Genomic DNA, 17201 nt, shown 5'->3' with positions numbered 1-17201 from the left:
GAGCGGATCAGCACGCATCTCGCCCGCAAGCAGCAGGGGTGCTCTCTTCTCACTCGGGTCCCGCAGACAGCACCAGCGAAGAGCGGTCAATCCCAAGCGATCTTTGCAGTGCCACACAGCTCCACAGATCAGAGATCAGCTCCACATCGCTGCCATTTTATGCATCGAAGGTGCCGAAGTGCAACAGCAGATTTCTCGTCCCCACCAACAGGTAACAGCGATTTGCACAGCTCTAGAGTGTTCTGTTGCTGAATTTGACAGTTTCTCTGATATAGGAGCACAATAACCAGGATAAATGTCGGATATAGCACCCGAACCATAAGAGCCTCACACAAGTGCGGCCATCTTGCTTGGCGCCCTCTAGCAACAGCCCCCCCCCCCCCCCCCGCCCTTAACTAAATATTCAACCTGAGAGTGAGAGGACGGAAGGCCAAAGATTCATTATGTAGCCAACTCCAAATTCCTCAAGCACTGAAAATATTGGGGTGCTTTTGTGGGACACACTGGAGCCGCCTCAAAAATGTATTTTGCACTGTCTGCAACCCAACCTGGTTGATGTACCCCCAAATTTCGTACCCGTAGGTCAATGTAGAAATATATTTGGATCTGTAAACCTGCAGGAGAGCACCAGTGGGTGGCAGTCCAGTCTTGAGGCAAAACTAAAAACCGCAGCATTTGCACGTGTGAAATCCTCCTTTTTTTCTTAATTAGTGGATGCCAACTTGATGCCAAGTCAAACAACAGGCCCAGGTATGAACACACTCTAGTCTTAGGAAGGTCCTAAGGCGAACTTTGTGGATTATATGGAGCGAGGGCCTGTAACCAACACAAAGGATTTCTCCTCATTGACCAATAGGTCCAGCTCCTCCATGAAATTAGCGAAAGAGTTAAACAGGAACTGCAGGCCCTTAGCGGTTTTAGCCATGAGAACCTAGTCATCTGCGTATAACACCCGTAGACTACATGACCCCACTTGCAGACAATCAACCTTTACATCAACCAGGGCCTTCTCTGAACAGTGAACATACAGGTTAAACAGAAAAGGGGCCAAAATGCAACCCTGTCATATTCCTCTTTTAATACTAAATGATGCGAGCACTGTAGATCTTTAGAAAATCAAACTGAAGCCTGGGTATCCTTGTGAAGGTCTCTTAGAAAGAAAACAATGTCCCAGGCCACCCCCTTATTCAACATGATCTGCTGGAGTTTTGTTCGATTGACCCAATAAAATTCAGCTGAGAGGTCCATATATCCGAAGTGTATGGAACCACGGTGTGCAACTCTATATGTGCCTAAGACCAGATACAAATTCAAGCACATAAAATCCAGATACCTGCAAGAACATAATACAAAGTCCTGCTGAGCCGCACACATGACATATCTATTTTTGATACTCTATTGCCTGTAGCAGTTGCAACGGCCATGATCGCCGTAGAATAACCTCCACCAGGAATAGTTAAAAGATCACAGCAAAAGTCCATCAGATACCGACCAGAAAGTAGAGATAGGTAAAACACCTAACTAAAGGGGGCTTAAAAGGCATACAATTTTGACTTTGGTGAGAATTTCGGTAAGAATCCAAATACCCAGTGTCAGAAAGCAGGCTTCGAGATTGCCAGTATTTATTATTAATCAATAGCAATGGGGAATAGAATTGCGCATGCTGTTGTTTCCCGGAAAGTGACATACATGCAACAAAAGAAATTCCAGAGAAGTCCCACTAATCAGCCTGGTAGGCTTGGATCTCTAGAACATTAGAGAATAACATTTAACTATGGACATAATTCAATATCTACTAAATACAAAGACAAAATAATTGCTCATTGACACTACATGATTTCCGAACGTTTCGCTATGTGCTCGTGATTTCCTTGGTTCAAAACAGGAGGTGGGGAGAATAGCCTCATACAAAGGAGTTTCTCAAACTAACCTGATGAAGACAAACACAACTGATATGTAAAGGGCCAGACGGAACTGTCCCTAGATCAAATTAAGGCACTGATCCTTGGTGAACAATAGGTCCTCTCACTCAGGATGTGATGAGCTTTAAATTAAAGGCCCCTGATACTATGTTGCTTACAAGATATGAATTGAAAGCAACAGACCTGCCTAACAATTGCAGGCGTGGGTCCCAGCTCTCGCTAACTTTCTATGCCGTGATACACGGAAACAAATTACATAATGGGTATACTGGGCTACCATAGAAGTCTTCCAAAGCTCACGTACTAGAGTACACAGGCAGCCTCAGGGAAATGGAACAAAACAATTGCTGCCAACTTCCCTACTGCCCCACTATACCAAATGTCAGCAGCCTGCTGACACTTCCAATATTAAAATGGTTACCCCATTGTGAGCATCTTGCATGGGCCGTCGTACCAGAAATAGGGCAGCAGACAATCTTTACGCAAACTTGTCTGGTTGGTCAATTGCCACATAACACACGCACATGTGGCAAATGGTGGTGGTATGGGCAACTTCAAATTCATAAGGTTTAGCGAGATGCTTGCTCATGCAAACGGGCCACAGCTGGCAGTCTTTACAATTGCCTAACCACTTGCTAATCATGCATAATTACCAAATGAGGAGCACAGAATGTGCCTTACCTGTTATGAGCTGTGCATATCCAACCAAGTCCAACTTCCATGGGTGTGGCTCCATGATCAAAGCCCCTTAAATATAGGGGTCGTAGGATTATTCAGGTCCATTTGTGCTTAGACCACGCTTCGCTACGTTCAGAATGTACTACCATGGTGGTCATCTTAGCAGAGATAAGGTTCTTTTTTTTTTTTTTTTTTTAACACTGATTGCATTAACTTAGATACCTGCTATTTCATGATTCAGAATTTGGATGACAGTTTAGGGAGTTGTTTCCCCTACTTTGTGAGAAGATGAATAAGTTATGAGAATATGCATTGATTAAATAAAGTATCAAACATTGAAATAGTCTTCCTGAGCCGCTCCATGCTTATTCAACTTTAGGTCTGATGCCGATTAACTTAAGAGGTTAGGCGGGGGATCTTCCTTTGTATAATATAACATGTTCCCTGCCCTGTTGACCTATTCATGGCAGTGGGTCCCTTATTCTTGAGTTACGGCTCATACTGTTAACATTCTTACCCAGGGATATCCATAATTTACTCTTACCAACTGTAAGATGTTGGTGTGGACGGATTTTAAACTCTAGTAAGGAAGGTTTTCTCCCTTGCCTTGGTGCTATTTCATTCTGTTCAGCTTAAAACATAAAATTATCACACAGAATGTTTAATATACCGAACTTTAATTAAAGACACTTCAATGCCATTAGTTAGACACTTCAATATGTTACATGTTTCTCAATGTACAACATTGTACCAACTTTTTCTATAAATAAATAACTTTGTACAAAAAGTAACACTTCCTCTTTCACAATTGCCTCTCAGAAGCAGAAAATTCACATATTTTGTGGAAGTAACACCATAAAAGTTAACTCTCTCTGTCAAAAAAATAAACAGTCATATTTAATAATGTGGCAAATCTGATTATTAACAGTGATGGCAACATTTTTAATGATACCACTAGAAATATTGCCCAGATTCTCTACAAAAAGAATGACTGCTACTTTTGCATTCGTTTTAATGTATGTATGTATTCATATGTGAACACATATAGACGAGTTCACATAGGCTTCTTCACATACTACATATAAATGCATATTATCGCATGTTTATTTATTTCTTTTAAATGTGACATTGTTTTAACTGTCCCTCATTTCTAATTAGTGTCAAGGACCAGGAGATTTATGTGAATTTAAATGTGCAACATATAATAAAATTAAAAACAAATTCTCCCATCTGATACTTTCAGAATACATTCTAACTGGTCATTCCATTGTAGTGGAAAGATACAAGGGTAGCTTCTGATGCCAGACAGAATTAACTTGTACAATAAAACAGAGGAGGAACAGTAACTAAGTAAGAACATGTTCCACATTCCATTAAGGTTCCCAAACACTACCATTAGAAAAAGAAATAGTTCAACTGGACTTGGGTTTTAATTTTGACTATTTTAGACAGCTGTTTGTGTATGAAGATCAATCACATTGCTTTAGGTTCAAGGTGTCGCTCTCAAGAAACTAGTAGCTATGCTCTGGCATAACTTCCAGAGAAAAACACCTGTTTCCCCACTGCTGATGCTTCCAATATGTTATTACCTTACTACATTTTGGCACTACCGAAGACAGTTACCCACCATAAAGTGCAAATGTGTCTCTAGATAGGCATATGGAGACATATAACTTAAAAGTCAAGGTTAATCTCTAGTGCCTGACTTCCTCTAGGAAAATATTGGAAGTCTAATCATCTGCAGTCACTAGGTATGGCACTGTGAAAACTGTACAAACAGGAGAAACAGAGCTAAAATTACAAATGAACTTAATACAAAGAGAGGGGACATTGTCAACTAAAGCTACTTTTATAAAAATGTCCGGCTCGAAGTCCAACATGACAAACTGAATGATGTAAAACACTGGCTCTGACATGCTATTTGGCCAACCAATTATAAACTGAATCAGTTGCCAAAAAACTGAAAATATCCAGTGGCTGCATCACAAACTAAGTCAAGAGCACTCGGAAACAGCTGAGAAAAGTAGAGAGTACTCTGAAAAAGCTGAGAAAGATTAAGGCCTCACCACTAACTTGGAAGCTTATGAACAGAAAGAAACAGCATAAAAAAGGAGGTAAAAGGCTTGTGACCCAACTTGTAAGATTTTTTTCTCTCCAGTATTAACACTGAATAATTTGCTATGGCAACTGTAGCTTTAGGGAAAGTGTACATCTTTAAATCCTTAAGATGTACAAAAATGAAAAAATACCTGGCAAATTAAAACCATAGGAATCAGTGGTTACATTGAAAGATGCTGTTCAACAGATTAAGTGCAGGTACAGTATACATGCATGAACAAAATGCAAATGTAAGAGGCATATCCTCCCAAGTTTTACTGCTGAAACTATTTCCTTTTGTAACATTTTAAACAGAATATGCATTTGAATTCTGCATCACTTTTAACATTTTGGAACACAATCCGTAGATGGTGCCCCATTTTACTATACAAATATGTAACTGGTACAAATAGTAACATTCATGAGAATCTCTGTAAAGAAATACATTTTGTCATCACCAACTCAGGTCTCCCGGTACTTTGATCACTAGGCTTTTACAAGAAACTATTCGTAATTTGTTAAACAAGTTAACTGTTAATTTTAAAACTTAAGTGCCATAGGTTTCAGGGAGAATTGTGAAAATGTTTTAACTAGAGACTGCACATTTTTAACACAAAACTTTACCGGGATTTTTAAAAGTTCAATGTATTCATTAAGGCACCAGTTGTCTTCATAAAAAAATAGCCACCTAATAAAACCAATATTTTCAAAATTGTGAAATGTCACTCAGTTACTCATGCACTAAAGAATAAAATAACCTCTGTAAAAGATATATATATATTTATATAATATTTATATATGAAAACTCTTATGTACAATATCAAATACAAGTTTTTTACATAATATCTTGCAAACAGTGTGCTCCAAATGCAAGTCAACTGTTGAATTACAATCACTTCCCATGGAAGTTTAAAAATTATATACATTTTTGTGACGCTCGAACAGGAACGTTTCCCACACAAGCTTTTTTCCTCATAACTCGTCTGCATCCTTTCAGAGGTTGTTAATCCAAGGGAGGAGGTAGAAAAAGCCTCAGCCTTCAATGCAAAAAGTTTTCTCCCAAACATGGCAGTTTGCTCTCAGTTGCTTGATATTTAGTGTTTACTCATAACTAGAGTCATATGATTTGGGTAGGTATCATTTGAAAATAGGAGTCTGCCTGAAGAGTCAGTCAATGGCTCCTGTAAGGTGTGTGACAATTCAGGAACCTCAGTTTTCTCCTGCAGAACTCCATCTGAAAACAAGGGTTGAAAGGATCCATTATGCTCTAATGGCATAAGCAAAGGCTGCGAAGAACCTAAAAAGAAACAATACAAAAAAAGTTACAAAAAACGAACAATTGAAGGCAAGTGCATTCTTGAACATACACATTCTGGCTCAATAAATAAAATTAATAAAATGTCTTTCACAATCTTGCATATAGGCACTCTAGTGATTATTCACTTTTGATGATGTTCGAGGAAACCTTTACTTCATTTATCCATAACTCACTGGATAGAATGATTAGCATGTCAGCAAAAAGTGTTTTAAAGTTGGAATTTTTACATACATTTATGGTTTCTCTGGCCTATGTGCAAATATAACCAAAAACAACGTAATCACACATTCAGCTATTATCCCACAAAAAATATTTTGTATTATTTGTGCTGGTTTCTAAACCGGTCTCTATACAAATCTCTTAATCAAATAATATTTTTGATTCATTATAGCGCGGATCTCACATGCATCAAGTGCCAGTATGCATCTAAGCAAATATTATTGATACAATACATTCGGGAAGGAACTGCCCAAGCAAAAGACGACAATCTTCACCAACTTTAAAATTATGAATACAATGCATGTACCTTCTCTTGAAGAATCCAGCCCCTGTAAGTGCTGTAGATATGCTGCTGGTATCCTGTCATGATTACTGGGGTACACTGGTCCATTGCTATCCGCCCTCAAACTCGATAATGGCTTTCCATTGCACTGTTGAAAGTTTAGCATGCTGTCAGTCTCTCCATCATTTATGCTCAGTTCTTTGCTACTTGGTACCTTCTTCTGAGATCTATTATCAACTGATTTAAAAGTCTTGGGATCGATCTCTCTCTCGTTGTAAATATCAGTGTGCTCGCTGCAATCTGGGCACGCAACAGGAAGGCCATACCCTAAGGGGAAAAAAAAAAAAGGTTATTAGCAATCATTTTACTTTTTAATCCTCAAAAAAAATGTATTGCATTGTTTTTCTCGGTTTACTGCCCTTGTTCACAAAATAGTGGCAGGAAAGAGCCGTCACCTAGCCCAAAAGATTTTAGAAATAAACAAACACTGTGCCATGGCTTTTTTAGTGTTGCATGCTAAACATATATATTTTGCTGATTATGCTATTTATTTTATATCCACGTCAGTTAATTTTAAAAGACATGTCATGCACAATAGTCTCTGAAGCTTCCCATTTATTTATTTATTTTATTTATTTATTCAAAGTTTTATATAGCGCGAACAGGATCCTTACAGATATCAGAGCGCTTCACAAAGACAGGGGGGGGCAAAAGGAGTAAACAGAGATAATGGGAACAGTATAATAGTCAGTGACATGGTAATAACATGGATAATAAAAACAAACATAAAACCAATCCATATATGATCAGGTAAATAACATGGTAACATGGTAATAACATGATAATAACATGGTAATAACATGGTAAGTAACATGGTAATAACATGGATGATAAAAACAAACATAAAACCAATCCATATATGATAAGGTAAGGGAGTAGTATAGAGCAGCACAGGTCATTGGTCCGACTACACTGGCGTACAGGTGGATCAGTAAACCAACGTGTATCATATCTTGGTCGGTAGTAAGAGAGTAGCGTAATAGTGCCCCCAACAAGTCAAGTATAGTGCCAGGGGAAAGGCAGAGCAGCGGTACAAGCAGTGCAGAGTCTCTGACCCAACATCTGTAGCGATCAGGAGATCTTGGCCAGAAGCATTGTTTTCACCTCTTTCTTGAAGAGTGCAGTGGAGGTGATTAGCCTTGTTTCAGGAGGGAGCGCATTCCAGATCCTGGGTGCCATTCCAGAGAAGGAGCGTTTGTAAGTTTTCGCTTTCCGAAATCTACGAGGTTTCAAGAGTAGATTTTTAGTACTCCTATTGGATCTCGAACCTCCTGATATAGACAGCTTTTGAGCGAGGTAGTTGGGTGCCTTGTGGTGCACGGCCGCGTGTGTCATAGTTGCAATTTTTAGCTGTATTCTGGCCTCAAAAGGCAGCCATTTTAGAGACTTTAGGTCTGGGGATATGTGCGAGTGCTTTCTAGAGCCAGTAATGAGTCTCGCGGCAGCGTTCAGGGAGGCTCTTAAGGGTGCTGTTGTGGATAGTGGGAGACCGCTGAGGGTCGCAATTCCGTAGTCTATTCGAGGGATGACTAGAGCTTGTACAGCAGTTTGGAAGTCTTTGGCCGGGAGGAAGGGCTTAATTTTCCTCAGCGTGTTAATTTGGAAATTAGCTGCTTTTGTGGCTTTGCTGACGTGCTGCTGCATGTCGAGCTTGGCATCGAGTGTGATGCCTAGGGATTTCGCCGAGTCCACGATGGTAGGTTGGACATTGAGTGCTGTTAGGTTGTTGAGCCAGGTTTGGGTGGTGGAGATTTTCGCCGGAGGTGAGATGAGTAGGAACTCAGTTTTTAGAGCATTCAGTTTGAGGTGATTATTGGCCAGCCAGGATTGGGTGTTAATAAGCGTGGAATTCAGCTGTTTGATATCTTCCGGGGACTGTAACTTTAGGTAGAGTTGTGTGTCATCAGCGTACATATGGAATTGAACATTGGATGCTTGAAGCAAGGTGGCGAGGGGTTCCATAACGAGGTTGAACAGTGTAGGAGAGAGGGTGGATCCTTGTGGAACCCCTAGATCTGCAGGCACAGGTGTAGATAGTACATTGTCAATCTTGAACCTCTGAGACCGGTTGTGAAGGAAAGACGAAAACCATTTGAGAACAGTTCCCGATAGCCCCATCCTAGTACTTAGTAGCTCCAACAAGTTCTCATGTTTGACCGTGTCAAATGCTGACGAGAGATCAAGAAGGATGAGGAGGCAGGACTCATTACGATCCAGAATTTGGAGGGCGTCATCAATTATGTGTGTCATAGCTGTTTCCGTGCTATGTTTCTGATCTTGCTAAATAGTTGTAATTTGCTCAATTTTGTTAACTGAAATAGGTGTAAGAGGAACGGTGTATAGTGATTAGCACTGTAGATGGCGTTTACTCACTTTTCTATTTTTGAGGACAAACACTTTACCAAATATCCCAATGCTGTTATTGCGAACAATAACGCTCCGTGTGAAGATAGATCATGAGTGGTAATGCAGATATGGGTATCACTTGTTTAAGAGCTGTAAACACTGCTGGTTCATGTAACGTCATCAGTCATTCCTCACACTTTTAACTCAAACATTTTACATTCTGAAACTTGTAGTTTTGTGTTTACCACGTTACAAGTATTGGCTTCCAATTTATAGCATGAGATGTGGTGCAGCTAATAAGGAGGACACTTTTAAAGTGTCACGTGATTCAACCGAAAAGAGCTAAAGGGTAAAGTTAAAACCTTAAAATAATTTAACCCTATTGGAAACCTCCAAGAATAACGCCCTATAACTAAAACAAATAAATAAATACATCACTGGATGGGACGGGGCTAATGTTTTTGGTTTCGATTGGAAGCTATTTTTTTTACATTTGTAAATACGTTTAGAATCCGTGCACAGCTACAAAAATAATATTTTTGTTTGCTACCATCTGGCTTTGGTCAATAGCATGTCATTTGACATTTGCAAAAAGAGGGGTGTGCGAGTTCTTTTATTTAATAAAACCAATACATCAATTACTGCCTACAGACAATTGTGCACCGTTTCTAAGAATTAAAGAAAAAGCTCACACATTCTCAGAAAAATATTGTGTTTTCTCACTATCTTTATTAGCTGCAACATGCGGTCTTCTGATGGTCATTGCCAAGCTTTTCAGGATGTGGGTATCTGCACTCCGAATGCACATCATGACTATTTTTTAAAGAAACACTCTAATTCTGCTTATGGGTTATAACTGAATTCATGCACTGCTTAACTAGGACTTTTTTTTCCTATCCAAAGACGCAGATACATTAACGTAGCAAATAAACAGAGATCACTGTTCTTTCATATAAGTGCCTTCCTACCGTTACTATCTGGACCAAGAACTCCATCTTCTGCCTCTTCCATTGTGCAAGCGGTGTGAGTATTGCAATCTTTATACTGCTTTGACTGTTTACATGAATCACTGTGTATTTCCATAGTTGGAGGCTGTGTCACATCACTCTTGCATACACCTACAGGAAAAGTACCAAAGTTGTATCTTTAGCAATTTTAACTGCGATTAACATGGCATGCATGCAGTTAATAAATTACTTACAATAACATACCCGCTTTGGAATACATCATCATCATAAAACTATATTTTGGTCATAGGCCATAAAAGTATAGATACAGTGAATTTCACACAGAGCAATTTAAAGGCCATATAAAATACACTAATGGAATACAACATGTAATCTCTTTAACAGCGTAAACTCTAGCTTTAATAGTGTCACAAAAACGGAATTGTTTAGATTATACCCAGTAATACGTTTAATACAGAATTATTATCTTTGGTTATAGGCATGATTTATAAAAGTGGCCCTACATGGCAGAACTCAGATTGGAGGTACTGCTAGTGTTTCTTACAGGATGCCTTGAGGATACCACATATGCCACCTTAGATGTGGGTGGGGTGTTCCCTGCCAACGGGTAGCGGTTGGGCTGAATGAAAAGTGCAATAAAAACTGATGCATGATGTTATCCTTTTGGTTCCGATGGCCTCCGCATGCCTGATCAGCCACTAGGCTAGCAATATTGTCTCAAATTCACACCTGTTGAATGCAGATTCACCTGTGAGTCTAGATAAATGTTCAAGGTGCACATTTCTTCCAAAGTGTGGAGGATTTCCTTAACCAAGGCTGAATGGGCACATGAATAACAATTGTTGGGAGAACATGCTCATCACTGAAATACAATTATAACTGCACTTTCATACAGGGGGGGGGGAGTATCCTATCACACTGTGGAATAATCATGAATGCCTTATAGGCATAAAATAGCTTATGCGGTCATTCAATGTTATTGCCAGTAGAAGGTTGTTAAACAACAGACGTATTCATGTACAGGATGCCATTGATTCAAAGGACTTGTCTACCAAACCACCCAGAACCAGATTTAGATCCAAGAGGTCTGTGGGACGTTGCTTTGAGAGAAACAAATGTATGTAGGCTCATTTGAGGTTTCTTCACAGACTTTTTTTTGCCAAGGACCAAAATTCCAGAGGTATGTTACTTAGATCCCAATGGCTCCAAAATAGGACTGGCAGGTATCCACCTTTACCCCTGTCTCAATCAGTTGACCTGTGAATGACTTCGCTTCAAGTAAATGGGTTAATGTTCTTAACTAGTGTCCAATGATGGAACTTCAGTCATTTGTTCTTTTACTGAGTTCTAGTGGAGGATTTCCTCACCCACCATTACAAAGATAGGACCAAGAATGATCTGTAAAAAGTTTGACTGATTATCTAGTGGAGTGCTGTCATCCACTGCATACCAGAGTTGCTAGAGTCATTGCAGAAATGGGACCCTCAGGCCTTGAAAGTGAGGGAGGTCTTTGATAGTAGAGGAAAGTAGAAGTCTTGGCCACAACTATTAGAAAAGGGTGGTACAAACAATTTCTTCATATCAAACGTGGAGCTCAGGGGCTGCATATCTTTGTATTGGACCTTCAGGTTAGAGTCATAGCACTTGTTGCATGACTTTGACAGATGGCCAAACTAAAATCATGGTCCTGGTGTCCAGGACCGTGACTTCACTGGGCACAAGCAGCTTTTGCTTTTCTGCATATTTGCTTAGCTTGATCATGAACATCTACGCTTTGTCACAGTCTGAGAGTAAGTATTTGTACTGGTCAAACTAGTGCCAGGGCTTGAGACTGTGTTCATGATGTTGTTGGCTGGCTTAAGTGATGACCTCAAGAATAGTAAATATTCTTTCAAATGTGTGTCCAGGCTCACGGCCTTCTTGGCTACGTGGAATATTTTTTTTCCATTCAGAGAAGCCTCCATCATCACAAAAGGCCCAGTTACTGAGATTGTTGGCTCAAAAAGATTTTTTTTCCAACTATCTTGAGCTTTATTGAGAACCTAAAATTCTACGGCCCTGCCTAGCTTCGAAGTTTTTGTGGCCACTCAAGAAGAGATGTACCCAGTTTCTGGTGGGGGGAACTTTGGTCATGAAAGAAAGCACCTCCAAAATGTTAACATTTATGGCATATTAGCAGCTCATTGGGTGGAACTTCTGTCACCAGTGCCGATCTCCGTTTTGTGTCCATTTCTTCCAGATGATCCCTCTTGCATAGAAGGGGGCCTACAAGCTGGATAGATGGAGTGGACAGACTCCTGAGAGTCAAGTGGCTGGGCCAAGGAGACTAGTACCAACTCTTGCCTCTGCAGGAAACAGTCTGCACAGCTCTGACAGGCTCATGTACTGGGTCTAGTGTGTCCCAGTGTCAGGACCACCTCCTAACAGGACTGATGTGGCTGGGAGCAATGGAGAAGCTAGCTGACACACATGCTCTTTTAAAGGGCCTTTTGCAGTTACACAAGAAAAATGTGCTTCATGGTCACTACAGTGCTCTAAAGTTTATCACGTTCCCTTTACAAACTTTGCATTGCTAGTAGTGTGTGCTTGCACGATTACTAGACTCATTGCTCAAGCAATCTGGTTTCTAGTAGTTTATATCAGCTAGCACTTAAATATTGGCTAAGGCAGAGAAAGTTGGAGCCAGCAAAACCCCAAAATGACTGCCTGTCTTTTCTGAGGGCCCCAATCCCATTCCCAGTATGGTGCAAGGATGAACAAGTCGCCCAACAGAGGAAATTTCAAGATATTTTAGCCAGATGATTTTGAAGTTAGTTTGCACTGGCAGACTACTTCAGACTTTCCCTATGAGGGAAGAAGGAATGGTAATTAGTGGAGACATTTTTAACTAGTGTTTTTGGTGATTATACAACGCAAGGGACTACACTTAATAGCAACAAGGAACAGCAAGAGCAAAACAAAAAGCAATCAGCTTACTGGCTTTCTTTACAAATTCTAAATTTTACTTAGTTTATTCTAATCTACTGTGAAAAATTGTAGCTTTCCCATTATTGGCTTCAATCACCCTCAAGAAACACAGAATGAGTAAATTAAGGGCCGAACAGTATTGCAGGTGCTCTGTTGAATTCGTATAATAGACCAGCAAAATGCTACAAGTTTGTGAAAAAAACCCTTTTCTGTTCTGGCCACCGAACGGACATCAGACAAATCAAAGAAGAGCTATAGCTATGCCAGAGATCAGTTGACGCTTACACAAGCGGTAAATATTAGCAAAGTGAGGTCAGGTCCCAATTTGGACCTTGGATTCTATGCATGGGTCAAGCTTTTAAGGGTCACTGGATCAGTAGCTTAACCGTAAAGATTTGCATTAAACAACTAGCTAGCAGCAAAATGTGGCACTAAGCTAAAGATGTAATCCTCAATCATCTACAGTTTTATAATAAATAAGGAACATTTGCATGGTCTTCGCAAAAGATAATTGTTTAACAGTAAGTTTCATATTAAGTTCGATGGCAATACACTAGTTCACCAATTTGTTCTTATGTCTTAGATTTCAAAAAAGTGAAGAAAAGAATTAGCTTTTAACGCTAGGTTACACAAGTTATTCTAGCTACTAACATTCTGACAGACGGTGCCCAAATGATGGTGTTGGAGAGAGGTAAATCGAGTTGGAGAAAATTAGGTAGGGGATTGGTGGTGGTTTGGAGGAGGTTGCACCAAATGATGCGAGGCTCCTAATAGACTTGAAAAAATCTCTAACTACACCAGAGTGAACTATTCATGTCAACCAACTCTATTGGACCCATACCTATGTTGCATGGAACTGAAATGAGATACCTGACCTGCAGCCATCTACTTCATGAGCCAAGGGCCTCAATCTGCTTGCTCCTTTCGGAACTTACCTCCTTCATGACATCCAGCAATATGGATCTCCAATTACGCTCTACAGACAATAAATACCTCAAGACAATAGGTAAATGGGGCCAGATGTACAAAGCCATTTTGTGGTAGCAAAACCTGTGTTTGTAGACTCGCAGGGTTTGCGGCCACAGCATTTCAGACTCTTAAAATGGATTTTGAGATCCAATTGGAATTGCCTTTTAGAAGGATGCGTTAGAGAGGCATCTGCTCCTAAATGAGATACAATGGTGTGTAGGAATGGTCTGCAGCCACAATTGTGATCACAAACCAAGCATTAATTACAAACACCTCAAAGAAGAAAGGCTTTCTCACGTGAAAGGGGGAGCTGAGAATCATCCGCATAAGAGATCATCTTGATATCAAAGGACTTAACCAATTCAGCTAATGGAGACATATAGATATTAAACAGAGTTGGGCTCGGAGATGAGCACTGAGGTACTCCCAAGTTGGCAGCCTTGGTAGCAGAGAAGTAAGGCCATCCAAACAGCTTGTCCTCTGTTGTCAAGGAAAGAACAAATCCATTGTAATGCCGCCAGACCGCCCACTTCAATATCTGAGAGAGATTGTAAAAGAATGGCGTGTGAGACCATGTCAAATGCTCCACTGAGGTCTAATAGAATCAAGGTGTCATTATTTCCTTGATCGAGAGCCAGTCTGATGTAATCTGAGACCTCCAAAAGCACTGTTTCAGTACTGTGTTGGCGATGGAAGCCCGACTGAGAAGGATGGAAAAGCCTGTATTTCTATAAATATTCGTAAAGTTGAGCATTGCCCATTTTTTCAGTATTTTGAAGTTGGTTCGCAGAAGAGAAACTGGTCTAAATTCAGCAGTTGATGACCTAAGAAAAGCTGGAGGGCTTTTTTAAAAATGGAATCACTCTAACCGGTCTCTGGATTAAAGAGACTTGCGCTGTCTGACGAAAGGTTGAAAAAAATTGGGTTAACAATTTAGACTGCCTGGATCAACATGGATGGTGGACACAGATCTACTGGGGAGCCTGTCGTAGAGCTTAAAATGCTCTTTTTAAGACTTCTCAGAAGTGACCTGAGACAGGGCATAGGTTGGAGGCAGAACCTGACTGATGGTAGAATCCTCTGCCATAGAAGCCACTAGCAGAGACTGAGGTAGAAGTAGAAGTAGAAACTTTATGGTGAACGTGCAAACAATATAAAACATGTATCATGAATAGTTATTCAAATATTTACATTCGGACCATCATAATGAAAATGAAGGATAACATTTCAGAGAAACTATTTAAAATCCTAAAAACCGAGATTGAGGTGTTTTTTAATGATCTTTTCTTTAAAGAAATCGGCAAGTTTAGTACATGTACTTGGACAGGCCTTAATAGGATCAGGGGTTCTAGGGAGTAAGACTAGCTGTTATTTTAAAGATTTCTTGCGGACTGTTAATAGCAGAAGCAAATTTGTGTTTAAGGTAGCTACTTTGCACTGCCTTAATCGCTGCATGATATTTTGTTAAAGAATCTTTGAAGATAGTCTAATCTGCATGTTTCTACCAAGTATTTTCTAATTTCTTGCAACGTCATTTTTACTCTGCCAACACGAATGTGAACCATGGTGTGGAAGGAGCTAGTCTCTGATTGGAGATAAAATTCACTAGGGCAGGCTTATCTGTGGCTAACTACAGTAAATTACTGAGTGCAAGCACATCTATATTTAAATCACCTAGCAGATTAGGGGTGGGTACAAGATGAATATTAGCCAACTCCGGTAGTTTTATTTTATTTCAGGTGCGAGCAAGAAAAGATAGATCAAGCTTCTCCTGTATGGAATCATCGTTACCAGTCTCAGGAAAATTAATCAAGCAGTAATCTGACCATGTAACCGTCACAGGATGCCCCACCAATAGTGCAATGTTAGAGAAGATAAGTTCAATCATGTGCCCAACAGAAGGCGTTGGGTCAAAAATACATGAAGGAAGACTGAGAAAAGATAATGTCTCAATTAGCGAGACAGCAAGAGGAACATTAGAGTTATCAACATGCAAACTAAAATCCCCAAGTTGGGTAAAATTATTGTATTGCAAAATTCCATAAACCAGGGCGTCATCTAAAGATTTAAGGGATTTGCCAACATAATCTGGGGGTTGATACACCATAGCTCTGGTAAAAGACACCTGTGGCGAGATGGAAATGCAGACACCCAAGGCTTCTGCTGCTCTCAGTTCCCCCAATGTGAAAGTAGAGCATTTAGACTTCTGTTTATAGACAATTGCTACCCAACCTCCTCTTTCACCTCTCTGTCCAAATGAATACAGGTAAAATTCTCAGGGAAGGCAGGCTGCATGTCAGTGGAAGAAGACTCTCCCATCTCTTTGATAAATGAAACATCCTGCTGGTACACCTCAAGAAGATTACAGGTATGTAAGAAGTGTTTACTGTGGGACCGAATGTTAATTAAAGCAGTTTTAATGTAATGGACAGTTCACTGAGAAACTGAACTATCTTCCCCCTCCCAATCACCTATAGAGGTGTATTCCATAGGGAGCTCCACACGAGAAAAATTGCAGGAGAAGAGAAAAAATTATTTCATTACGAAGGTTTCACCCCTACACATCAGAGGGCCTAAGGCCAAAAAGCTCTCTGGCAGTGTAGGGATATTGATGGCCAAATTCGGACCTCAACAGGCAGTGCGGCTTGCGCTGGCTATGGTCTGAGCGCAGACAAGTTAGCCTTTAGCGCACCGTTGGTACACCTTCAGAAGACCTGCTGCGCATCCGCCTCGAGGCCCTCTTATTGAGGAGAGTGCTCATTTCTACTCTAATTTATATACTCTAAATCGGCATGGCCTACATAAAAATTTACTGAATGATATGTTTGGCATTGTGTAGTGAGGCGAAAGGTATCCTAACACGTAGCCCCTCCGCCGTCTTTTGTAGAACACAAGTGTGTACAGTAGTGCAACAGTGTTCATCTGAATAGGACGGTCTACAATAACATAAGTGGGTGCACCATCGACAAATGTATGTAGGGTGATACAAATTTTGCCCCCATAACCTATACAGTAACACTTTTAAAGTAAAAAAGCGTGTTGTAACACACTGGAGAACCATGATAGACGTGCAGAAGAAACACGATTGGAGTAGCATCAATGCACACTGTGGAAAATGCCAATGTAGTAACACGGGGAGATTTCTCTTGTAGTGTGAGGCATATATCCTGCAAGCTTTTATGCCCTTCAGGATCCTCCCAATTGGTAATCAATGTATAAACTTTCTGTCCACTGAGCCTCAAAATCATAAGCACCTTACCCCTCTTCCAAATAAATCAGGCAACTAGTTTAGTTTGGGGCTAAATAGATTCTTTCTCATCCCTTTCTTTCAACAATAAACTACTTAAGTGAACTCTCTACCCTATCCTCTCTCA

The 17201-nt window shown here is 40.2% G+C and overlaps 1 protein-coding gene across 2 annotated transcripts in view; it reads right to left on the bottom strand.

Annotated features, from left to right (window-relative positions):
• Window positions 1-3260: 3260 nt before the first annotated feature.
• Window positions 3261-17201, bottom strand: part of LRIG1 (leucine rich repeats and immunoglobulin like domains 1) — a 235816-nt gene continuing 221875 nt past the window's right edge. For both annotated transcript variants that reach the window (XM_086939042.1, XM_086939043.1), the window contains 3 exons: window positions 9892-10041; window positions 6542-6844; window positions 3261-5994 (listed from right to left, as the gene is read on the bottom strand). In XM_086939042.1, coding sequence (XP_086795168.1) covers window positions 5792-5994; window positions 6542-6844; window positions 9892-10041 — 656 coding nt within the window. In that variant the 3' untranslated portion in view covers window positions 3261-5791. The remainder of the gene's footprint in view (window positions 5995-6541; window positions 6845-9891; window positions 10042-17201) is intronic.

This window comes from Lissotriton vulgaris, chromosome 9, assembly GCF_964263255.1.
Source record: "Lissotriton vulgaris chromosome 9, aLisVul1.2, whole genome shotgun sequence".
NCBI classification, from domain to species: Eukaryota; Metazoa; Chordata; class Amphibia; order Caudata; family Salamandridae; genus Lissotriton; species Lissotriton vulgaris.
Note: the sequence above shows the minus strand (reverse complement) of the source record. Positions and strands in the feature narration are given on the sequence as shown.